Here is a 27,076-nt window from a genome sequence, read left to right on the forward strand (position 1 = left end):
CTACGCACTTGTACAAAAATCACTACAATATACCAAGAAGAACGAGCTTACCATCATCATGGGTGATTTCAATGCCAAAGTCGGTAAAAACAGAATAGAAGACATTGTCGGACAATACGGCTTAGGCGAGAAAAACGAAAGGGGAGACCGACTTATCCAATTTTGCCGGGAAGAAGATTTTACTATTGCTAACACGTGGTTTAGACTTCCCCCGAGACGACTTTACACATGGAAATCACCTGCAGAGACAGCCAACAATATCATCAGAAACCAGATAGACTTTATTCTCATTAACAAAAGGTTCAAGAACAGCTTGACTTCGGTGAAGACCTACCCAGGAGCAGACGTCTCATCGGACCACAACCCATTGGTGGGCCAGGTAGAACTCAAACTAAAGAAAATCATCAAAAGTAAACCTAAACAGAACCTGGATTATGACACTCTAAAAGACCCCGTAGTTCGTCAGGACGTAAGAGATGTAATGAGAGAAAAACTAGAAACCGCTAAACAACAAGAACAGAGTGTAGAACAAAAATGGAGTTATATCAAAAACGTCGTGCTGGATGCGGGAAAAGAATATCTGGGAAAGAAAACAAGAGTAAAAAATAAAGAATGGATGACTGATAACATTTTGCAGATGATGGATCAAAGGAGATTAATGAAGAACAGGGACGCGAAGAAATACCAAGAAATCAACCAAACAATTAAAAAAGAAATACGAAGAGCCAAGGAGACATGGATGCAAGAAAAATGTAAATTAATCGAGGAGCTCCAAGTGAAACACGATCATATAAATATTCACTGAAAGATTCGAGAAGCCACTGGTCAATACAAGAGGAGAAACACACACCTCCTCATAAACAAAGACGGGAACCTGGCGACGACAGTTAAGGAGAAGCTGGTGACCTGGAAAATGTACATCGAAGAACTGTTCTGGGACTACCGAGGCAACCTTCCAGAAATAAATTGCATGACAGGGTCGTCAATACTAAAAAGCGAGGTGAAAGCGGCTTTAAAACAGTCTAAGAATGGTAAAGCCACAGGTCCGGACGAAATACCCGTCGAACTTATTAAGGTGATGAGTGAAGTAAGCACGAAGGAGTTAACTGAACTGTTGAACGCCATGTACGATTCAGGTAATATCCCAGAGGAATGGCTATTGTCAACGTTTGTAACAATACCAAAAAAACGATCTGCGAAAACGTGCGAAGATTTCCGGACTATCAGCCTTATGAGTCATGCACTTAAGATTTTTCTTAAAATCATACATGCCAGAATTTACAAGAAATGCGAGGAAAATGTCGGTGAAATGCAATTTGGATTCCGCGATTCCATGGGTACACGTGAGGCACTTTTCACCTTACAAGTTCTGCTTCAGAGATGCCGCGATGTTAGTTGTGATGTCTATGCTTGTTTTATTGATTACGCCAAGGCATTTGACTGTTGCCAGCACCAGAAGATGGTCACCGCCCTACAAAGAGTAGGATTAGATGAGAAGGACATTCGGATCATCATGAATTTATACTGGAACCAGCGTGCTCAAGTCAAGGTCGAAGACCAGTTGACCGACCAAGTGAAGATCATGCGAGGAGTAAGGCAGGGCTGTGTGCTCTCGCCGACTCTTTTTAATACATACTCTGAGGAAATTTTTACTGAAGCCCTCACAAACCTAGAGATGGGAATCCGAGTGAACGGTGAATACATCAATAATATCCGCTATGCCGATGACACTGTATTACTAGCAACCAGCCTAAATGATCTACAGGCCTTACTAGACCGTGTGAGAACTGTGAGCGTAACATACGGACTGAACCTTAATATTAAGAAAACTAAATTCATGGTTGTCAGCCGTGTAAATTTAGATCCCGGGGCACTAATGGCAGATAGCGAAGAGATCCAGAGAGTCGACAGATTCACTTACCTTGGAACTACCCTCAACTCACAATGGGACCACGCTCAAGAGAGATTAGATCCAGAATTGAAATGGCACGGTCTACATTTATCAAGCTGAGATCCTTGCTGTGCTGCAGTGATCTCAGTTTGGGAACAAAGATGCGGATAGTGAGGTGTTACGTTCTTCCGGTGCTACTGTATGGAGTTGAAGCCTGGACACTGACGCAAGCCACTGAAAAGCGGATTGAAGCCTTCGAGATGTGGATCTACAGGAGGATACTAAAAATATCTTATGTGGACCATGTCACCAACATTGAGGTCCTACAGCGCATGACAAAAGAAAAAGAAGTGCTTAATTTAGTAAAACAACGTAAGCTTGAGTACCTTGGCCACGTGATGCGGAACGAAGAAAAATATCGAGTTCTTCAACTCGTCATGCAGGGCAAAGTATTTGGCAGGAGAGGACCGGGACGCCGTCGTATCTCGTGGTTGAAAAACCTCCGACAATGGTTTGGGATAACCTCCGCGGAGCTGTTTCGCAGAGCAGTCAACAAAACAATGATAGCCTTGATGATCGCCAACATCCGGACTGGATAAGGCACTGAAGAAGAAGAAGAAGAAGGATGCAGAATTCTGTTGGAATTTTATCTAGATAAGCGGGCAGGTGATGGATGTATGTTGTAGATCCTCCCATGTCCGCTATTTGTAAAAAGCTCAGACAACAGATAGTTACCAAGGATTCTGCACTCCGACCTATAGATAATTTTCTCTGTGTCTAGATGGATGTCGCTAACGCGTCTGTATGCATTTAATATTTTATTCATACGAATACTTCGACAGCTTGAATTTAGTTCGCTTCGGGATACACCACAACCGGCTCTGAAGACGCTAAAAAGCAGAAACCTTGGTCAGCCGATGGTGGTGGCCCCGAATCGAATATAATCTAAAGCTGTCTTTCCTAATAAATTTATATATTTAGAGCTTATATGTTAATTACCTTTATGGGTCGGTATAACTTACGAGATTTTGAAGCCTTACCTTTAACTATGGAGTACTCTATAAGTCCATTGACTCCTGTATCTTTGTCTTTAGCTACGATGTTCTGGAAAATCGTTGTTCCTACAGGTGTCAGCTGAAAATAAAAATAAATGTGTGAAGTCATTATGTGCAGATTAGATTCAAACTGAGCGTATCAAATATGACAAATGAGAATTCATTAAAATGTCTACCGATCTTTGCTGTCAAAAGGAAAATAACTTGTATATTCTACAAGAATAAAAAACCGCTAAACGCCGTAAAAATGAGTGGCGCATAAAATATTCCAGCTACAAAAGATCTAATATGAATATTACGTGGCGCGAAAATGGATTTTCATTTGATGCAAAACAAAATTCTAGTTTTATTTTAAAAGATTTTTCCATAATATTTGCTAAATTTGAAGTAAACGCGCCACAAAAGAGTAATTTTGATAGTTTGAATTTTGAAACTCTTTTGTGGCGCGTTTACTTCAAATTTAGCAAATATTATGGAAAAATCTTTTAAAATAAAACTAGAATTTTGTTTTGCATCAAATGAAAATCCATTTTCGCGCCACGTAATATTCATATCAGATCTTTTGTAGCTGGAATATTTTATGCGCCACTCATTTTTACGGCGTTTAGCGGTTTTTTATTCTTGTATCAGGAGTTTTTCAAAGTTATTTATAAATTAAATGTATGAAGTTGAATGCAATGTTCCTCTATTACACGTCAAGCTTTATAAATGGTCACCTTTGTTGCATTATCTCCCAAATGATCTAGTGTCCATCGAATGTACACTAGATTTTTTTCTATTCGAAATAGATTGAAAAAAAAATATTGAGATGGCCGGTAAATGAAGTCGGATTGCCCGTTGGCAGATCAAATTTAGCGTCGTAACCACTACAACTACATAAACCATTTCGGGAATAATCGTTAATTGGATTATACTTTTGTAGCTTAATAACTCCAAACGGCTTAACCAATTTTGATCAGTAAACATGAGTTTGAAACGTATTGACCAGTAGTATCTGATGGATCTAAGGTCAAGTATGATAACTGAAGCAATTACAGGAATTATTGAGCTTGAGAAACCGTTTTCCCCACAGGAAATAGATTTTATCATACTTATGAAGCCTATAACCTAAAAATTCTATTTTTCCCGGATATGAGGTATACACCGTTAGATTCGTCTTGAGTCCTTCTACAAACGCTAAGTTATTGGCGCAATTCGTAGGTTGAAATGTTGAGTAATTGTCGAAAAACCAAAATTTTCAAAGTTTAGTTTTCAGTTTTTCGGCTATACTGAGTCGTGTGTATGTCTGATCCTGACGGCTTAGACACCATTTGAAAACTTAAGTCAACACTATTGATTTGATGTATTTGCGGTTCTCCTGCCTCTTCTTGATCCGAATATATATACCCCCAAAAAATATGCCGTTTTGTACCTACCAAGTCCTATAGCTGGCTTATGGATGGTCAAAAGTCACAAACTACACCGGTTCTAAATCGGCCCTGACCTCCTCTTCAAACACAGAGAAAAAATATCAAATCGGTTTAACTTCCAAACACACATACATACATATCCACAAACATTTTTCCTTTTTTAAATAAAAATTGAGTCACGTTTCTAAGCTCTATAACTTTTGAATGGTATAACCGATTTTGAAAATTAGACATGCGTTGGAAAGATAATGATCAGTTCTATTCGAAGCCGCAAAGGTTGGAATCACATTTTTAAAGTTTTTGGGAGTTTTGGGGACGAGAACGAAAAACAGACCCTAAATAGGAAGGGCCGTAAATTCTACGCCCTTGGACCAAAATCGATGGTTGACATATAAATGCGTGACTCTTTTTCTCTGAACTTTAAGATGGGAGTTGGCCCAATTTTCAATTCAGTCAGATTTAGAAAATCGAAAATTTCGTGTATATATAGTGTCGCGTGTAGGGAGTGTGGGTGTGCGCCACTGGCGAGAACTGCCGTTCTCTGGTAATGTTCAAAATGAGACATGCGTTGGAAAGGTAATGATCAGTACTGTTAAAAGCCGCAAAGGTCGGATTTAAATTTTCGAAGTTTTTGGGAGTTTTGGGGACCAGAACGAAAAAGAGACATGGTTGGTTGACATATGAATGGGTGAGTATTTTTCTGAACTTGAAGATGGGTGTTGGCACAATTTTCAATTCAGTCAGATTTAGAAAATTGAAAATTTCGTGTATATAATAGTGTCGCGTGTAGGGGGGTGTATTTCTGCGCCACTGGCGAGAACTGCGGTTCTCTGGTAATTTTTTCGATATAAAACTAACAGCTTCGATAACCAATAAATCGAAAACTATTAATTTTATCAAAAAAATGTATATTGAACATTTTTTGCTCATAATTAATGTTTTTACCAGCATTTGCGGTCAAAATATAATAAAAAATTTCCACCCTCGAGATGAGGTGGCAATCATCCCATGGTAAAAGCGTCTTTCGGCATCATATAGATTTTGATCGTTGGACTATCCACTACTTATTGTCAAATTTTCAAGAAAATCTATCCATTCTGTAAAAATTGAGAAGTGAAAAGTTTCAGTTCCTGGACTAATTATACGTTTGGAGCTCTATAACTTCTGAACGGCTTACCTGATGTTGATCACTAAACATGAATTTGAAACGTATTGACAATTAGTATCTGATGCATCCAAGATCGAGTATAATAACTGAACGTATTACAGGAATTATTGAGCTTGAAAAACAGTTTTTCCCATAAGAAATAGATTTGATCATACTTATGAAGCCTATAACTTAAAAATTCGAATTTTCCCAGATATAAGGTATACACCGTTAGAAGCATCCTGAGTCCTTCTACAAACACTCAGTTATTGGCGCAATTCGTAGGTTGAAATTTTGAGTAATTGTCGAAAAACCAAAATTTTCAAAGTTTAATTTTTCAGTTTTTTGGCTATGGTGAGAAGTATGTATGTCTCAGCTTGATCTCTTAGGCGCCATTTGAAAGCTTAACTCAACCCTATTGATTTGGTGTATTTGCGGTTTTCCTGTCTTTCCTTGAACCTAAGATATATACGCCCAAAAAATATGCTATTTTATATCTACCTAGCCCTCTAGCTGGCTTACGGGTAGTCAGAAGTCTAAAATTAGACCGGTTCTGAATCGGCCCTCAGACCCTTTTGAAACATAGAAAAAAAAATTCAGATCGGTGTAACTTTTCCACACACATACATACATACATACATACATACATACATACATACATATCCACAAACATTTTCCATTTTTTAAATAAAAATTGAGTCATATTTCTGAGCTCGATAACTTTTGAATGGTATAACCGATTTTCAAAATTAAACATGCGTTGGAAAGGTAATGATCTGTACTATAAGAAACCGCAAAGTTCGGTCTTAAATTTTTGAAATTTTTGGTAGTTTTGAGGACGAGAACGAAAAACAGGCTTTAAATGGGAAGGGCCGTAAAATCCACACCCTTGGACCAAAATGGAGAGGTAACATATGGATGGATGAGTCTTTTCTTAAACTTTAAGATGGGATTTGGCCCAATTTTAAATTCAGTCAGGTTTAGAAAATCGAAAATTTCGTGTATATATAGTGTCGCATGTAGGGGTGTTGTGCGCCACTGGTGAGAACTGCCGTTCTCTGTGGATGATATATAATCTGAAACTTTTCCCGTTACAAATATTATTATCTATTACATACTATGATTTGTTTTTAAACCAGCAGAAGTAAACTAAAAAGACAGATTCACACCCAAGGATATTATATTATACTAATGCGTCGCTAAAGAGTTCTAAAAGCAACTGTTTTTTTATATGAAAGCAGACTAAAAATCTAAAAATTAAAGGAGTAAGTAACGCAGATAACACAAAAAATCGCCAATATAACTTAATTAACCTAGGAAATGCCAATAGTGTCAAAATTTCATAAAGGACCCCGCAGAAACCTTATGGGAAATGGCTCTCTATCAAATGCTCTGAAACTTTGGGTTCTGGTAGTCTTTGACGTGTAGAACAAAAGACTCAATGGGCGCGTTGCTTCAAAAAATCATGGTTTTAAGATATAAGCCTCTGAAGTTATAGGTACAGTGAGGACGTTTGAGTTGGAATAAATTCATTTTCTCGAGAATGGACGACTCTGGAGATAAATTACGAATTAGGTCAATTTTTATTTTTAAATTATATTTTTTTGGCATATACAGTATGTCCCTGTAAGTTGTATCCATATGGAAAACTTTTTTATTATTAATTTTTCGAAAAAAAGTTATTCTTCATAAAAATCTCTGCATGGTCCAAAACCTAAGATTTAACCATCAAATCAAATTTTTTGAATATTATACGAGGTATGTCAAAAAGTTTGAAGTTCACTCTAGAGTAAAGTAGCTTTATTTTTCACAATATTGAAAATTGCTGTTATGAAGAGTTCTTTGGAATTAAAAACTATATTCTAATATGCAATTATATCCTTCTAAGTGAAAAAAATTTTTTGTTGAAAAATTATGGATAACTTACATTATTTTCAGTTATTTCAATTCTGATAACTCTTTTATTATTAATTTTACGAAAAAAAGTGATTCTTAATAAAAAGTTCTGGATGGTCTAAAACCTAAAATACAACCATCTTATATCAAATTTTATCAATTTTATACGAGGTATGTCAAAAAAGATAAATTTAGATCAAAAGTAAAGTACCTTTATAGTTCAGAATATTTCAATTAGAAGGATGTAATTACATACTGAAACATAGTTTTTAATTCTAAATAACTTTTCATAATAGGAATTTTCGATATTGTGAAAAATAACGTATGTGACTATTGAGCGATATTCATATTTTTTGACATACCTCGTATAAAATTGATAAAATTTGATATAAGATGGTTGTATTTTAGGTTTTAGACCATGCAAAACTTTTTATTAAAAATCACTTTTTTCGTAAAATTAATAATAAAAGAGTTATCTAAATTGAAATAACTGAAAATAATGTTAGTTATCCATAATTTATCAAAAACAATTTTTTTCAATTAGAAGGATGTAATTGCATATTAGAATATAGTTTTTAGTTCCAAACAACTTTTCATAATAGCAATTTTCAATATTGTGAAACATAAAGCTACTTTACTCTTGAGTGAAATTCAAACTTTTTGACATACCTCGTATAATATTCAAAAAATTTAATATTTGATGGTTAAATCTTAGGTTTTGGACCATGCAGATCTTTTTATGAAGAATAACTTTTTTCGTAAAATTAATAATAAAAAAGTTTTCCATATGGATACAACTTACAGGGACATACTGTATATCATACTAGTGAAGTCATCCATCTGGGCGTGATGACGCAGTAGATGATTTTTTTAAATAAGAATAGAGGTCGTGTGATAGCTCATTTGAAAGGTTATTCGATGCCCAAAAATTGGGCAGTGCCAAATTTTTTTAATTGAATTAATTGAGACAAAAAGAAGAATGTATATAATTTATTTAATTCGAAATACATTTTACTGTTGTCCGAAACCAGGAAAAAATGTGTATTTAATAAATAAATATTCTTTTTCACTTAAATTCAATATTAAAACTGCCACCCATTTGCCTCTTAGCAGTTTGAACATTTCATTTAAGCGAAAAGGGTCGTGTGAGAGCTCATTTGAAAGGTTATTTCATTATATATTCACTAATATAAACATTAATATAATTATTTATACAGGGTGCCAAATTTTTTTTTGATTAAATTAATTGAGACAAAAAGAAGAATGTATATAATTTATTTAATTCGAAATACATTTTACTGCTGTGAAAAAACAGAAAAAGGTAATTTGAAAAATAAACATTGCTTTTCGCTTAATTTAAATGTTCAAACTGCTAAGAGGCAGGTGGGTGGCAGCTTTAATATTGAATTTAAGCAAAAAACAATATTTATTTATCAAATGAACATTTTTCCTGTTTTCGGACAACAGTAAAATGTATTTCAAATTAAATAAATTATATACATTCTTCTTTTTGTCTCAATTAATTTAATTTAAAAAATTTTTTTGGGCATCCTGTATAAATAATTATGTTAATATTTATATTATTGAATATATAATTGAATTTCCTTTCAAATGAGCTATCACACGACCACTATTCTTATTTAAAAAAAAATCATCGATTGCGCCATCACGCCCAGATGGATGACGTCACTAGTATGATATATATGCAAAAAAATTATAATTTAAAAATAAAAATCGATCTGATTTGTAATTTATCTCCAGAGTCGCCCATTCTCGAGAAAATGAATTTATTCCAACTCAAACGTCCTCACTGTACCTATAACTTCAGAGGCTTATATGTTAAAACCATGATTTTTTGGAGCTATGCGCCCATTGAGTCTTTTGTTCTACACATCAAGAACTACCAGAACCAAAAGTTTCAGATCATTTGACAGAGATAAATTTCCCATAAGGTTTCTGCGGGGTCCTTTCAATAGTGTCAATATTTCATAGCAGTGGAGTAAACTTGCCTGCGGTTGAACTAATTACAAACAAGCATTACGGCACCGGCGCGGTCAATTTGAATTACTCCTCTTGGTTTAAAAACAGAGCATAGATGCAAGTGTATTCGTGTACATACCTCTGAAATGCTGGTTTCGTATGGCGTATTAATAAACTGCGGTGCATTATCATTAATATCAGTCAGTCTTACAATTACAGGGATAGTCCTCTTTTTGTGGGTGGATTTAACTGTACATATTAGCTGAAACAAAAATAAAAATATAATATACACAAAACATATACTTCAGATCGTAATGGAAATCTTACGAATATGTATGACATGCCGAACGGTATTAATATAAATTCCTTTACAAATATATTTTTTCTACGAGCGTGCAAAAATGTGTACTTTCGCACACGCATTTTAGTTTAGAAAGTTTCACTTTTCCGCACGCGTGTTACTTTTCCGCACGCGGTTTTTACTTTTCCGCACGCGTGTTAATTTAGATATGTTAATACGGCCTTAAAGTAATTGTAATGGTACATTCCATGTCAAATCACTCAGGCAAAAAATTTTGGATCTCCGATTTGTCTGAAAATTGGTATATAGCTTCTGCGGGACGTAAAAATAAGATATTTAAAGTCAAAAAATCTTCTTCTTCTTTTTTTCTCAAAATGTTATTTTATGCGATGTTACAGTGATTTGGTGTTTATTTAAACAAATTTGCATTTTCTGTCGTAAAGTATCAATGAAAAACATAATATTTTAATAGAAAGAACTCAAAAATGTCATTATATGGCATTATAACAAGTTATTTTGAATTAAAACAAGTTTTTGATCAAATTTTATAGTCTAAAAAACGTTAAAATACCGTTTTTTACATTTTCCTCCATTCCCAAAATACATTATCATCGATTTGACTGAAAATTTGCCCACAGATAGCCAAAAGATAGGACTTTAAGTGGTTAGAAGGATTTAAATTATATTTCAATACCAAAAAAGTTACATGCAGTAATATCAGACTCAAAAGTATATATTGGTCCAGTCGGGATAGCATTTGACCTTAAATGCCGAGCTGCCCAAAATTTTATTTTTCTGATCTTTAGAGGAGTCAATAGTAGCCTAAATTTAAAATCACGAATGAATTCCTCCGTTACGTTAGCCGCCATCTTGATTTTAAAGGAGAATCTTTTTTGCTCAATATCTCCGCCATTTTTAACTTTTCGACAAAAATGGTAGGAACTGAAATTGTTCCAAATAAATCGTATTTACAATTATTACAATTTCTTTTTAAAAATTTTTGTCGTGAGGTCGATATTTTCGAGTTAATTGTACTTACGGTAGACGCCTATATTTTTGACTATAATATTGCATGTAACTTTTTTGGTATTGTAATATAATTCAAATCCTTCTCACCACTTAAAGTCCTATGTTTTGTCTATCTGTGGGAAAATTTCCAGCCAAATCGATTATGATGTATTTTGGGAATGGAGAAAAATGTAAAAAACGGTATTTTAACATTTTCTACACTATAAAATTTCATCAAAAGCTTGTTTTGAATCAAAGTAACTTGTTATAATGCCATATAATGACATTTTGAGCCCCTTCTATTAAAATATTATGTTTTCCATTGATACTTTACGATAGAAAATGCAAATTTGTATAAATAAACACCAAATCACTGTAAAATCGCATAAAATAACATCTTGAGAAAAAAAGAAGAAGAAGATTTTTTGACCTTAAATATCTTATTTTTACGTTCCGCAGAAGCTATATACCAATTTTCAGACAAATTGGAGGTCCAAAATTTTTTTGCTCCAAAATTGAGTGATTTGAAATGGAATGACCCTAATACATGCAATAAACTAATATTTCGATATTATTTACTAATTTATTTCAAATATATCTCATTGTGTTCTGTTTTAATGAAATTAACGCGACAATTCGATGAAATAAAATTATTTTGACATAATATTCCAGGGGTGGCCAAGCTTCTTGATAATCGAGCCATTTTTCAAATTTGAAATTTTTCGCGAGCCGCAATTAAACAATTATTTAAAAAGTGTAAAAAAGGTATTAATTTTTCTCATACTGTTTGGACTACACGAACTTTAAAGTGAAATAAAATGGTTCACATCGTTGTTTCAAATATGCAAATAATTCTACAAGCAGCCTTTTCTAATTAAGAATACTTAAATTCTTCATCATCTTTCCATCTTTTTCTGGGACGGCCTACTGATCTTCTACCGTTCTCAAAAAGCACTGTCTTTAACACACTGTCTTTCTCTGATCTTACCACATGACCTGCCCATCTTATCTTAGCTTTTATATCTCTTACGATGTTTTCAGTACCATACAGTCACCAATTCAGCTTTGCGGCGCCTTTTCCACTCTTCTGTCAATTTATCTCTTTGAGGGCCAAATATCATTCTGAGAACTTTCCTTTCAAAAACCAGCAGCTTATGTTTTACTTCCATATGTAACAATTGGTCGAATAATTGAAATACAGTCTTAATTTAGATTGCGTTTTTAGCATCTTAGATCTTAATAATGATGATAGGGAGTATGATGCTCTGTTCCACTCAGTTATTCTTTCTGCGATCTCTTTTTATATGTGGTTGTCATCTGTGAAAACTGCCCCTAGATATTTAAACTCTTTTATTACTTCAAAGTTGTGGTCATTAATAGTTATGTTCCGCCTAACTCTTGGTCTTGGATTTTTGGTTACTTTCACGCTTTTCGTCTTCTCTTCATTTATTCGAAGGCCCAGACTACCTGCTTCTTCCACTAGTTGTGAAAACACCTCTCTCACGTCTCTTGTAGAATGAGCGACTGCACCTAGATCATCAGCAAAGGCCAACAATAGTTTTGATCCTCGATTTGCAAATCCCCTGTCAATTCAGATGATATTTTATTTATTAACTATTCTAAGAACAAATTAAATAGCAACGATGATAAGGGGTCTCCTTGTCTAAGTCTAATGTTAGTCTTTTATATTTTTTGTTGTCAATAATTTAAGTCATCTTAAAACACAAAAATTAAAAGTAATGCAGGTACATTTATTGAGAGCCACAAATAATCCTTCAAAGAGCCACATGTGGCTCGCGAGTCACAGTTTGGCCACCCCTGTAATATTCGAAAGTCAAATCGGTAGACAATAGGGCTTTTCATTCACAGTCATTTGTTTCGAGCTTCTATCAGATGTCGTATAATCCGTGTATATTAATATTATACACAGATTATACAACATATGACAGAAGCTCGAAACAAATGACAATCGATGAAAAGCCCTATAACAGTCGTTTTGAATCATCGTCATGGAAACCAAGATCGTCGTCATGCTAACTAATTATATTGAAAGTTTGGTTTTGACAACCTTGTCAAAGAATTAATTTTTAAAGATTCTTAGAAAAAATATTGTTCCTAACTCTTGCAGAAAGTCTCTTTTCCGCACTCGGAACTCCCGCTTCGCGTCGTTCGGCAAACTGCAGTCGCGTGCGGAAAAGAATGACTTTCTGCACTTGTTAGGAAAATAACTATTTCCACCTACCTCTACCGAAAGTATACTTTTCCGGACCTGATTGTAGGGAGCAAAGTTGTACTTTTACTCCCTAGGGAGGAAAAGTAAAGGGAGGAAAAGTAAAAGTCACGTCATGGTATTTCATTCATGAAATATAACTTATTGACGCCCTGTACAATACCTATTTTCTCTTATGTAAGTATCTATACATTTTAACGTTTATTTAAAAACACTATGTATTTTGCAGAATGGTAAAAAAACAGTAAATTGTTATTCTGATTTAACAATGTTTACATTTATAATTTGACTTATATTTGACAGTTGACAGTTATATTGTACCTACTTGTTAGTTTTAGTTCTAATAAATGTTGTTGGTTAGTTAGATAAATAAATTAAGTAAAAATGAAAAAATGACTTGTTATTTGAGGAAGGTGGAAAATAGTATATTAGGTACATACCTAGCGGGAAAGTACTCTATTTCAGCCGAGCGGCAAGGTAGCCAAACTACAGACGCGAGGCTAGAATGAGTTCCCGCGAGGTTTGTATACTATTTTACTCACAATCGGTTAGTAGTTTATGGATTTCTAATACTCACAATCTACCAATAATAATTTCGTTTCAAATATCTGTATCCATTTTCATTATGTGATAAGATGAATTATTTTAAGTAACCTGTGAGATCGTTGCTAGGTAACAAAACAAGTTTGTTGAATCTGACATTTAGGCGATACACGACGCCATTAATAGGGCTTTTCATTCACAGTCATTTGTGTCGAGCTTCTGTCAAATGTCGTATAATCCGTGTATATTAATATTATACACAGACTATACAACATATGACAGGAGCTCGAAACAAATGACAATCGATGAAAAGCCCTATTAACACGGTCTTACTTTAACCGTTAATAGTAATCATAATTCCAATGTAACTATTAATATTTATAATTCCAAATAGTTTTCTTTTTGTTATTGTTGTTGTTGTTTCTTAATTAAATAAATGTTGAGTGGATTCTATTCTTTCTAAACCATCTTTTAATCAAAAATGACATTGACATTTGCAGGTAGAAAAGTAACAGATGCTAGCCGGAAAAGTACTTTCCCGGTTAGCTGGGAAAGTAAAGTAAGTAATAAGTCGCTTCCTGATTACTTCAAAGGTTAGAAATCCATAAATTACTAACCGATTGTGAGTAAACCATATTATGTATAACATGGGAGTAAAGTGCCTTTTCCTCCCTTGAATGATTACTGCCCTCCGCTACGCGTCGGGCAGCAAACTTCATTCTCGGGAGGAAAAGTAGCACTTTCCTCCCTTCTTATACAAATAGCTATTTCAGATGGTAGCAATACAAATGCGTTTGAAATGGCGAATTTTGTTTGCTTTTTTTATATCAGTTTCTACGGTTATACACTCTGGGCCAAAATTAACCAGCTACCTTAAAAATGGGTCATTTTTGATGTTTTATATCCCCTAAACCTGTTGTCCGATTTAAGTGATTTTTTTAATATGTTATAGTATTCCTTGACAATATATCGTAATAATAATATTGTTGCTAAACAGGTAAATTTGCATTGTATACCGGGTGCACGAATCAAACTGTGTTTTTTTCTTAAAGTTTGCATCACGCTGTGAAATATTCTAGCATTTGTAGAATACTGAAATTAAAACCTAACTATAGCCTCATACTTTCTCAACATTTTGTTGTTTGATTGATTCGCTTATGTTGGATAATAAAAAAGTTAGGTGCTTTAACAACTAGACATGTTTTTTATCAATACAAGGTGTTTTTAAAAATTTTTGGCAAAGTTTAAGGCGTAATTCTGCATGAAAAAATAATGACAGTTTGCTTTATAAACTTATGTCCGCAATTGCTTCGTTTCCGAGATAGGGGGTGTTGAAATTTTTCTGACAAACTGACGATTTATTTATTACTGTAAAACCGGTTGAGACATGCACATGAAAATTGGTGGGTTTTAATACGTAGTTATTGCACATTTTTGGCATACAATTAAGCATTTAATATTCACCATTGGCGCGCATACGGGTAATATGATGGCTCTTATTACCCGTATGCACGCCAATGGTGAATATTAAATTCTTAGCTGTATGTCAAAAAATATGCAATAACTACGTCATAAAACCCACCAAATTGCATTTGCATATCTCAACCGGGTTTAAAGCAATAAATAAATCGTCAGTTTGTCAGAAAAATTTCAACACCCCCTATCTCGGAAACGAAGCATTTGCGGAGATAAGTTTGTAAAGCAAACTGTCATTATTTTTTCATACAGAATTACGCCTTAAACTTTTCCAAAATTTTGATCAACACCCTGTATTGATAAAAAACATGTCTAGTTGTTAAAGCGCCTAACTTTTTTATTATCCAAGACAAGCGAATCAATCAAACAACAAAATGTTGAGAAAGCATGAGGCTATAGTTAGGTTTTAATTTCAGTATTTTACTAGAATATTTCACAGCGTGATGGAAACTTTAAGAAAAAAACACAGTTTGATTCGTACACCCGATATACAATAAAAATTTACCTGTTTAGCAACAGTATTATTATAACTATATTGTGAAGGAATAAGGCTATAACATATTAAAAAATCACTTAAATCGGACAACAGGTTTAGGAGATATAAGACATCAAAAATTACCCATTTTTAAGGTGGCCGGTTAATTTTGGCCCAGAGTGTATAATATCCTAATATGGATAATCATTATTGTGTAGTGTGTGTGTGTTAAGTAAATGCCTCAGTACTAAATAAAAACGAGTTCATTATATTTACAAAGAATCGTTTACTTTTTCTCCATTTTTGAAGTTATACTTCTTTAGGCGCGATTGAGGGTGATTATTTATTATTAATCTGCGCGCATGCGCACACCGACAGTATGGTATTAGTCGTTATACGGGCTCTGATTGGGTGTTGAAATGATCTGTCAATAATAATTGTTCAATATGGAGGTAAACAAATGTATAATATATTAGTTTTATTGTTGTGAGGACAGAAACAAAAAAGTTTATAATTGTAGTGACTTTTTAAATAGTTTTTAAAAGCAACAGAGGTACGTAATAATAATTGTAAATGTTTCAGTATCGCAATAAAAAATTACATAACCTATTTGGAAAATGTAAAATAAACCTACCTCGTATGTATGTAAAATAAACCTACCTAACCAACAAAATTTCTAAAAATATTCATCTAATAATCTAATATTGTTTTCTTGCTCTGTTTTGTTGTGTTGTAATATTTGAATTCCGTAGACATCAAACTAATGTGGTTAAATTCGGAACTGTCAAGTTGTTCAGTTGCTCTATCTTCCAATAAGGTGCATATGTCCCCGTAGCCGATATCTAAAGGTGCTGGAATTTGAACACAATGTACGTGGGTTCAATCCCCAATACAAACTTTTATTTTTTTTATACATTTTATGATTGTAAGTATATTATTATATATATTTTTTAAAGAAAATACGTATTTTATTAAAATTTTTCCAACAATTATTGTTAAGAAATAATTTGTGGCATTTTTCAATGTGTTTGTGTCTGTTTTATTCTGTTATAAGTATAACTTCTTACGTGCGTACAAAGTACAAACACATTCTTTTTTTTTCTGAAAAATTCCCACCTCCAGCAGGATTCGACCATACAACCGCTGATTTTTAGGCTCCGTAAATTCGCTCAATATTCAGACGTTATCATAGCGATCGTCCAATTTTGTCATCAATCTGGGCCTCGATTTTTGACCCTTCGCTTCGTTATTAGACAAGGCGAAAACGGCGGGTTCGAAGGGAAAAATATTCCCATGAGATTTTTTTGCATAATCACATTCGTGAGACATCCCAGAATAAAGTTCAAGAAGTCGCCCATGTGAAAAGTGGGCCAATTTTTTTTTAACAATTTTTTTTTAATCTAATTGCAAGAATCAATATTTTTGGCCTGAACAATTTTTTCTTTAATTTTTTGGACCATTCTGGACAAAAAAGGTCTCTTATAATTTTTCTCTAAAGTTGATCGTTTTCGACTTATAAGCAATTTAAAATTGAAAAAAACGAAAAATGGCGATTTTCAAGGCTTAATAACTCGGTTAAAAGTTATTATTATGAAAGTCAATATACGACTAAATCAAAGTTTAAAGCCCCCCTATAAGATCCTGCAGAAATTTTTGTCATTATTTTATTACTAAGCTGTTATTTTTAAGTAATAATAATAAGCGTCATGCACGTGTGCGGGGCTGTAAATGCTGAGTGCGAGAGAGAAGCCATTCCAGCGGTCCAATTGTGCATCTTACTCGCACTCACATTTACAGCAGCGTCAAAACGATCTAACCATTCATTATTATTAATTAAAAATAACAGCTTAGTAGTAAATTAACGACACAGATTTCTTTAGCATCATGTAGCGGCGACTTTAAACTTTGATTTAGTCACTTTCTGACTTTCAAAATAATAATTTTTGACCGAGTTATTAAGTCTTAAAAATGACCATTTTCGCGTTTTTCAAATTTTAACTTGCTTATAACTCGAAAAAGAACAACTTTAGAGAAAAATTATAAGAGACCTTTTTTGTCCAGAATGGTCTAAAAAACCCAAAAAAAATTAGTCCGGGCCAAAGATATTGATTTTTCCAATTTGATTAAAAAAACATTTTTTAAAAAAAAATTGGCCCACTTTTCTCGTGGGCGACTTCTTGAACCTTATTCTGGGATGTCTCACGAATGTGATTATGCAAAAATATCTCATGGGAATATTTTTCCCAACGAACCCGCCGTTTCCGCCTTGTCTATATCGAACGTATTCGTTTCGTATCTGTTTAGTATACGTGTTGTTGTTCCATGTCTGTCAGGAAATATTCAAAAATAAGTAAAATAAAAGTTTAACTTTGACACCCTATATTTCGGTTATTATCAACTTTCGTACTAAGATAAGTTAGCTTAAATCCACCTATTTTAACTTCTAGTCCAGAGAAATAAGGTTTTTATCGGGACACTTGAGCAGCCAGGTTGCAAATGAGTTTTTTGGGTACTATATACCTAATACATTATACATACAAAAATGCCCGTCACAGTTCGGACGAGAATTTTAATTATTAACAAATAAGGGTCAAAAATAGCAGTTTTTTCGTTTAAATCGCTACAGGCAAAAATAGGATAACTAACTATCTTATTTATAGTATTCTTCTTTTAGTAGATGAGCCAATGTTTAAAACGGCAGTTTTTTAATTTTGGTCCGATCATTTGTTGCATCGAAAATTGCTAAATAAAACTAAAATTTCGAAAATAAAAAATTTGCTATAACTTTCACGAAAGTGACCTTACCACTTTTATATTTCACAAAAAGTTGAGTCAAAGAGTCCATATATTGCACAAAAATTTTTAAGACGTTTCGTCAATTAGTTTAAATTTTATTCAATTTGTTTATCCCAAAGAGTTAAAGTAGAGTCATTTTTGGCTTGTAAACAATTTGAATAGCTTTGTTAATATTGACTGTAGAGTAAATTTACCTTGATATTTCAAAAGCTTGTATTTTTACACAAATTTAAAAAAAAACCTTTTCGCCTAGGTTAATTACGGTCAAAGTTAGCCACTTTTATTATTTAATTCACAGTTACTTCAATATACATAAAATTCTCCTGTAACAGTGTTAGTTACCATACTACTCCGAAACGGCTTGGCCGATTTTTATGAAATTTTACAAGTATATCCTATGGGACTGAGAATAGGTTTTAATCTATTTTTCATACCCATAAGTTATAAGGGGGGTTGCCCCCCTGACATTTTTTTTTATTTTTTTAGACAAAATTGTCTATTTTAATTTTATATGATGTAGCATTAAAAAATACATACAACCCTTAATTTACACTTTTCCATCACCAACCCCTATTTGTTAATACCGATCTATATATTTACATCTATTAAATTCTCCTGTCACAGTGTTAGTTGTCATACTCCTCCGAGAGGCTTGACCGATTTTTATGAAATTATATACGTATATTCAGTAGGTCTTAGAATGGGTCAAAATCTATTTTTCGTATCCCTGAGTGATAAGGGGAACTCCCCCTAACACTTTGAAATTTTAAGTGGGGATTTACTTACATAACGTACTCTACAAGACTACGAGTACATAAAATTTAAAAAAATTATGATCAAAATCCATCAACAAGCTCTGTAGACATTAATCGCAGCATATGTTTGAAGAATCAGTTTCATTTTTTGAGTGCACGGATTTTAATAATTCATTTTCACCGACCACAAATCGATTTCGTTAGAACGTTATTTTTAAAGCTCTTTAACAACTCTGTTGAAGTTTAAAGTTTACTCAAATTTTTACACATAAACTATATACCTTTAACTTCGAAATAGCGCTAGTTAGGTTGCTTAATTGTTATAAACAAAGTAGCTGTCAATTAAATAAAAAAAGTGGCTAACTTTGACTGTAATTAACCTAGGCACAAAGTGTTTTTTTCAAAATTCGTATAAAAATACCAGCTTTTCAAATCTCAAAGTAGTTCTAATCTACAGTCAACATTAACAAAGTTATTCAAATTGTTTATGAATTAAAAATGACCCTACTTTAGTAAAATGTTTTCGGAATGATAAAAATGACTTTTTAAAAATTTGTTTAAAATACTTTGAAAATATGACTTTTCTACTTTCATGTGGTTTTCACAGAATTGCTATATAATTACTATTTCTGAACAATAATATTGCGAAAAAAAGCTCATTGGGATAAACAAATTGAATAAAATTTAAACTAATTAACAAATTGTCTTAAAAATTTTTGTGCATTATATGGACTGTTTCTCTCAACTTTTCATGCAATATGAAAGTCTTAAGCTCATTTTCACAAAAGTTATAGCAATTTTTTTATTTTCGAAATTTTAGTCTTATTTTGCAATTTCTGAAGGAACAAATGATCGAACCGAAATTCAAAAACTGCCATTTTAAACCTTGGCTCATCTACTAAGAGAATAACAGTATAAATAAAATATTTAATTACCCTATTTTTACTGGTAGCGATTTAAACGAAAAAACTGCCATTTTTGACACTTATTTGTTAATAACTAAATTTCTCGTCCGAACTGTGACGGGCATTTTTGTATGTATAATGTATTAGGTATATAGTACCCCAAAAACCCATTTGCAACCTGGCTGCTCAAGTGTCCCGAACATGGTATATTTTTGCCTTATTTCCCAGGAGTATTCAGGAATTTACGGTTAACCTATGGCCCATTCTTTACCAAACACCCTGTATATATTTTCGAATTATTTTATAAGTTTACTACATTATTTCGTATTCTTATTAAAAACAATTAAATAATGTTCTAATGTTTGATTTATAATTATATCGTAGCACACTTATGGTGTTCTACATATTCCATTCAGTAAATAATCAAATTTGACCCAAGGCGATGATATTTCATATTTGGAACCGAATAATGGAACCGGTCAAATTTAAATAGATTCCTCGTGATTCAGACACTCTCTTCGGTTAGTGGAGATCATCTGAACTTGTGAACCCATTAATGGCCGGATATATTCTTCGGACCATTATTTACGTAAGTGAAATCTGATAGTTGAAGCACGAAGATGAATTGAAGAAGAAGATGCCGTAGGAGTAGCTAACGATGTAACACTTATGGAAAAATAGATATTAAATATTATGTGTTTTACTATTGCAAATAAATTTGCATAATAAAGATTTTGTTCATATTGTACGAGACACGAGGGCATATTAAATAGTATTATAATAGATCTTCTACTATTTCGCACTTTCTGCACCATGGTTCATTCACCTTACCTAGTTTGTATAGGTATTCTCTTAACCAACAACGTCCAGTCACTATTTTGGCGATAATTTTAATCTCTTGGTTATTGAGGCTCAAATTGATTATTTTCTGAATCTGGATTTGCCCTTCTTTTTTTTTGACGATTCCTTATCAGCTACTTCTGAACCTCGTTACTTGCAGCATCTTTCGTGATAGTACACAATGGTTCTAGTCCCAAAGGATTCTCTCTCAAAAAATCTGCTCGTTCATTTCCATGCAGCCCTTGATGACCGAGCACCCATATTAAAGAAACTTTTTTGTCTTTGGACAGGTTGTTGAGGATATCTTTAAACCGTAAGAACAGTTTTTCTCTCAATAAACTCTGCTCGTTCATTCCCATGCACCTTTTCAGGCCCGGCCCTAGGGATTTTGCCGCCCTGGGCAAGATCAGCAACCGCCGCCCCCCTTCCCTTGGTAGAACCAAAAACAAAAATTTCACCATCGCTCTTAGTTTTCTGAAAGCTATTACTTAATGCGTTAAAGGTTGTGTCTATAATTTTTAAATAGAAGTAAACTTTATATCGTGTCTCTATATCTATGTATGTCTATACTTTCATCTTCAGCCTTATAGCCAAATTGTCTTTTCACTTTTGTCTTTCTTGCAATTGCTGTGCCTCCGATTTTCATATTCTCAATTTATAACTTTGATACTGGCTCTTTTGAGGCTGTCAAATAGCCCTGGAATTTTAAATCACTTCTGAGAGACTTAAAATGAATTTCCGTTTTTTAAATAAACTTACAGCTTGATACACTCGCATATCAATACTCTAAAGTGATTGTGCAGTGCTGACTACGTTGATGTGGAGTAAAATGTCATATTACCACATGAGCAACCATTTTATCGTTGTTTTTATTGACAGTGATTTCTACAAGAGCATTGTAGATTTCTTCAATTTTGTATCTAATGGGAGTAATTGCATCAATTCTACTTTCCCATCTAGTTTCGAACAAAGGTTAGAAATATGATTTTTCAGTATAGCCCCACGATGAATAGATGCTGATGAAAAGTTGTAAATTTTTGTCAGTAAAGAAGAAAGATAAACTGCAAACTGTGAGGCTTTAGCAACATCATTTATGACTAAGTTGAGTGAATGGCTAGTATTGGCTAGAACATGGGACAAAAATTGCTCTAGGATTCATTTTCAAAATTCTGTTTTCAACTCCCAAGTTCTTCCCTTTCATGTATGCCCCATTATCATACATCATACCATTGTCCTTTCATATCTTCTAAAGGTATTCACAGTTCATTCAGTTTTTTCAAAATAAGTTCTGTAAGTCCCAAGCCAGTGGTTTTCAGAACAGGCACAAATCCAAGAAAATGTGCTTTAATTTTAACACTTTGTGAACAAATCTAAATCTACAAAACGTATAACAGTAGTTATCTTTTTCACTCCAGTAATATTAGGTGTATAATCTAAAATTATGCTATAATACTTTCATCATCATCATCCAACCAATTCACGTCCACTGCTGGACATAGGTCTCCCCCAATTGTTTCCACACTACACTGTTTTGTTCTAATTGTTGTCAGTTTTTACTAATCCGCCTGATATCATCTGTCCATCGTGTAATACTTTGCTGAGTTCAAAAAGTTTAAAATTTTATTTTTGATTTGTTCATGGAGAAGCTGAATAATTACGTTTTGGATACGTTTCCCCAAGTAGTGATGCTGCTTGTTACTACCATTCGTTGTTCTCCTAATGTGCTTTTGTAAAACAGAATCAAATTTTCCAAAGAGCTCAACAACAAGCTTTAAAAATTACCATGGTTGTGATTAAAAAGTTTATCAGAATCGCCCCTCAATGGAAGACTGTTGTGCTAAGAACTTTATTATTGATACAAGTCGTTCTATTACGTATTAGAACTTTTTGTGTTTCTTTGTCTATGGATTTGCCCAATTCTAGTCTAATAAAATTGCTAGTTCTACCCACTGTCGCTGTGACTGTAGAAGAGCTGGAGACTTAGCGTGATCTGGCTTAGCGAGTAGTTTTGACCCCACTATTCTTATACGATGAAGAAGAAGGCGGTGATGTCGAATGAACAATTATTATTGTTTCACTTTTTTAATTCTCGTTTTTACAGAGGCATTTTTGCCGCTCTTGTTTATAATGTTGAATGTATAATATTAAAAACATAATTTATTATTTCTTCAAATTCAAAAATTGGCTTTTCAAAAATTTGCCGCCCCTAAATTTGTCGCCCTGGGCAGCCGCCCAGTTCGCCCACCCCTGGGGCCGGGCCTGCACCTTTTCATGGCCCGGCACCCATATTAAATAAACTTTATTGTCTTTTGGCAGGTTGTTGAGGAAATGTTTATAATTTCTCACCAGTTTTGATTTGGTACATGGGTTCTTTACAGCCAGAATAACCGTTTGGCTATCTGTATAAATGTTAGTTATTCATTTATAACAATAACACAGTTTTATATTGACCTAGGCTTTAAGATTTGTTTTAATTACATGTTTGCCCAACGACTCCTGATCCAACACCATGGACAGTTTGAAATTCATCAGTGAACAATATTAAGGCCCAATCAATGTTTAGGACTTTTTGTTCTCTAGATGGTATAAGTATAATTATGTTAGTCTTCTCAATGACCATTAGTTCTGATGTCGTCAAATGCGAATTGGTTTCAACGATGGACTCCTGAAGTATAGACCCAATAGTATGACTATTCAATAATTCAATCTCCAAGTATGGTTTGCTATAAGTTAGACCTTTCTTATTTGACATCTTTTAGTTAAACAAAAATGAATAACCATTTTCAATTTCGTTCTAGTCCATCAGAGAGTGCTGCAAGCACCCCTACCGGTTTCGAAACGTATCAGTCTCTAATCAGGAGGCACATATGCTGCTCTCCCTGATCCAACCAAAACAAACCCCAGCGTGCAGTCCCGGATTGCAACGAACGAAATGGCATAGATGCCCTAGCGGCATCTAGCGACCAAAAAGACTAAGTTTTCACTCTAATGGCATATAAAACAACATAATGCTATTCTACATCCCACCAGAATGAAAACAATGGGAACCTTCTCTGGTTACACCTCCGAGGCTTCTACAATTTGCAAGCCATACGGATGCTGAGACTAAGGAAGATAAGGGAATTCTAAAATTTACAACTCACGTCCCATCTGCTCAACGCGGTAAAGTTCCAATGAGAGTTAACTTTTAGTTAAAGTTTTGGTCCTTTAAAAACGTCACTTTTAAGTCATATATTTTAGAGTATGGTGTACATGTACAATATATTATAATTTGTAACGTATGTAGGTACTAGAAAGACAAATAGTATACACTAAGCATCAAAATTAACGCACCACCTTAAAAATGGGGCATTTTTGATGTCTCGTATTTCCTAAACCTGTTGTCTGATTTTACTGATTTTTTAGTAGATTATAGCTTTATTCTTCAAGAATATCGACGTATTAATATTATTGCTAAATAGGTAAGTGTCATTGTATACCGGGTGTAACAATGATAGTGTGTTTTTTCCTCAAAGTTTGGAACACCCTGTGGAATATTCTAGCGTACATAAAATATTGAAATTATTACTCAACTGTAGCCTTAGCCTTTCTTAACATTTTGCTTTTTAGTATATTCACTTATGTGGGATAAGAAAAAAGTTAGGTACTTTGACAACTAGCCATGTTTCCATTATTACAGGGTGTTTCTAAATAAGTGCGACAAACTTTAAGGGTTAATTCTGCAAGAAAAAACAATGACAGTTTGCTTTATAAACATATGCTTCCACAAATGCTTCATTTCCGAGATACGGGATGTTGAATTTTTTTTTACAAACTGACGAATTATTTATTGTTCTAAAACCAGTTGAGATATGCAAATGAAATTTGGTAGGATTTAAGAGGTAGTGATTACGCATTTTGTGAAATACAATTAAGAATTTTATATTCACCATTGGCGTGCATACGGAATGTATATAAAATGTTTATACCCGTATGCACGCCAATGGTAAATATAAAATTCTTAATTGTATGTCAAAAAAATGCGCAATAACTACCTCTTAAAACCTACCAAATTTCGTTTGCATATCTCAACCAGTTTTAGAGCAATAAATAAATCGTCAGTTTGTAAGAAAAAATCAACATCTCGTATCTCGGAAACAAAGCATTTGGGGACATATGTTTATAAACCAAACGGTCATTATTTTTTCTTGCAGAATTACCCCTTAAAGTTTGTCGCACTTATTTAGAAACACCCTGTATTGATGAATAACACTGTTAGTTGTTAAAGTACCTAACTTTTTTATTATCCAACATAAGCGAATAAATCAAAAAGCAAAATATTAAGAAAACCTAAGGTTATAGTTGAGTTTTAATTTCAATATTTTATATATGCTAGAATATTTCACAGGGTGTTCCAAACTTTGAGGAAAAAACACACTATCATTGTTACACCCGGTATACAATGACACTTACCTCTTTAACAATAATATTATTATTACATCGATATTCTTGAAGAATAAAGCTATAACATACTAAAAAAATCGCTCAAATCGGACAATAGGTTTAGGAAATACGAGACATCAAAAATGTCCCATTTTTAAGGTGGTGCGTTAATTTTGATGCTTAGTGTATATGTATAAAAACGTAAACAATAGAACGTAAACTTACCTGGAACACAATATGTGAAAGATTATTCTCATCTCTGTCTAAAGGAGATAGTAATTGCAGTTTCTTTCCGTTAAGGAAAAACATCGGAATTCCTTTTGGAAAAGACAAATCCAGGAATATATCTACATTTGGTTCTCCTGTTATTGGTAACTCTGCAGGAACGGTCTCTTGACTAACAGCTGTAACAAACAATAAGGTTATTTAAAAATATGTTTTATTAATTATTTCATTCATAGGAGATTCTGACCAATAGAAAGCTACAGAAATCAAAATTAAACTGATAATTTTTGATAATTTCCCGTCGTCAAGTATATTACGTCAGATGCCCTTCGTTGCTATGAAAAAATACATTCAATGACATTAATGACAATTAATGTTTTAAAATTATAAAAGTGATGACTTTCAACCGCCAAATATTTATAACAACTGTGTGTTTAATTGTACTAATATGTACTTACAAATTTGTACATTCAGTGACATTAATGACAATTAATGTTTTAAAAATTATAAAAGTACAGTCGAACCCGCTTATTAGAGTACCGGTTATAGGAATATCCCGTTTTATGGAATATAAATTCGAGGTCCCGAAACGTTTCCATTTACCCTTTAATAAATTTATCCGTTTATTGGAATATGGTTTAGTAACCTAATACCGTTTTTTAGAATAATTTTTTCAGGTCAACAAATAAATTTTTACGTACAATTTCCTAAAAATTTTAAATTTGCCTGATATAATGGTTTGTCGGTAAGAGCTTCGAAAGCCTGCTGTTTTGTATATTACATATTACGGTTTGTCAGGTACCTAATTAACACTTTATTACTGTGTTATGAGTAAACGCTTCTTTCCCACAGAAAATTCAATCGTATGCCGACAAGGTCATAAAATAATTTCATTTGTCTACAAATTTCTTTAGGTACATTGCCACACACTTGGCTGTTTTTAGAAACAGCATTTTTCTATAAGATTATTTATTACCAATAGTTGATCGTTTGTTCGGAAGTCTTTTCTAAAACCCAATTCCAATTTATTGTCTAATCGTTTCGTAATTATTTTTGTAAATAGATTATAAATTTTTATTGACATAAAAAGACCTAAAACCATATCCATATACATAATGACATAGCATGTACTATTATAACGTATATTCGGTATACTTATTTCAGCTAGCCACCAATGATCGGTTATTAGAATATCCCGCTTATAAGAATATTTTTGCTTGGCACGAAGGCTATTCTAATAAGCGGGTTCGACTGTAATGACTTTCAACCGTCAAATATTTATAACCACTGTGTGTTTAATTGTACTAATTTGTACTTACATAAATAAATTACAATAAAATTTTGATTTTGAACAGTTTTATTCATGAAATAATCGCACAAATTGCACTCGATCTCTAAAATTAATATAGAACTTTTGTCCTCCTGACACTTTGACATAATTTCACTCGCCTTCGGCTCGTGAAATTAAAACAGTCAAAGTGTCACTCGGGAAAAATTTAATAATTTTAGAGCTCTTGTGCAATTACTACTGATTATTTCATTCATAGGAGATTCTGACCAATAGAAAGCTAGATAAATCAAAATTAAACTGATAATTTTTGATAATTTACCGTCGTCAAGTATATTACGTCAGAAGCCCTTCGTTGCTATGAAAAAATACATTCAGTGACATTAATGACAATTAATGATTTAAAAATTATAAAAGTGATGACTTTCAACCGT

At 33.3% G+C, this 27,076-nt stretch overlaps 1 protein-coding gene across 1 annotated transcript in view; it reads right to left on the bottom strand.

Moving 5' to 3' along the window:
• Nucleotides 1–27,076, bottom strand: part of LOC114332608 (cadherin-99C) — a 431,877-nt gene that overhangs the window by 213,269 nt on the left and 191,532 nt on the right. The window contains exons 4-6 of the mRNA XM_050657985.1: nt 25,355–25,533; nt 9,518–9,640; nt 2,932–3,025 (exon numbers count right to left, since the gene is read on the bottom strand). Coding sequence (XP_050513942.1) covers nt 2,932–3,025; nt 9,518–9,640; nt 25,355–25,533 — 396 coding nt within the window. The remainder of the gene's footprint in view (nt 1–2,931; nt 3,026–9,517; nt 9,641–25,354; nt 25,534–27,076) is intronic.

Source organism: Diabrotica virgifera, chromosome 8 (genome assembly GCF_917563875.1).
Source record: "Diabrotica virgifera virgifera chromosome 8, PGI_DIABVI_V3a".
Taxonomy (NCBI): Eukaryota; Metazoa; Arthropoda; class Insecta; order Coleoptera; family Chrysomelidae; genus Diabrotica; species Diabrotica virgifera.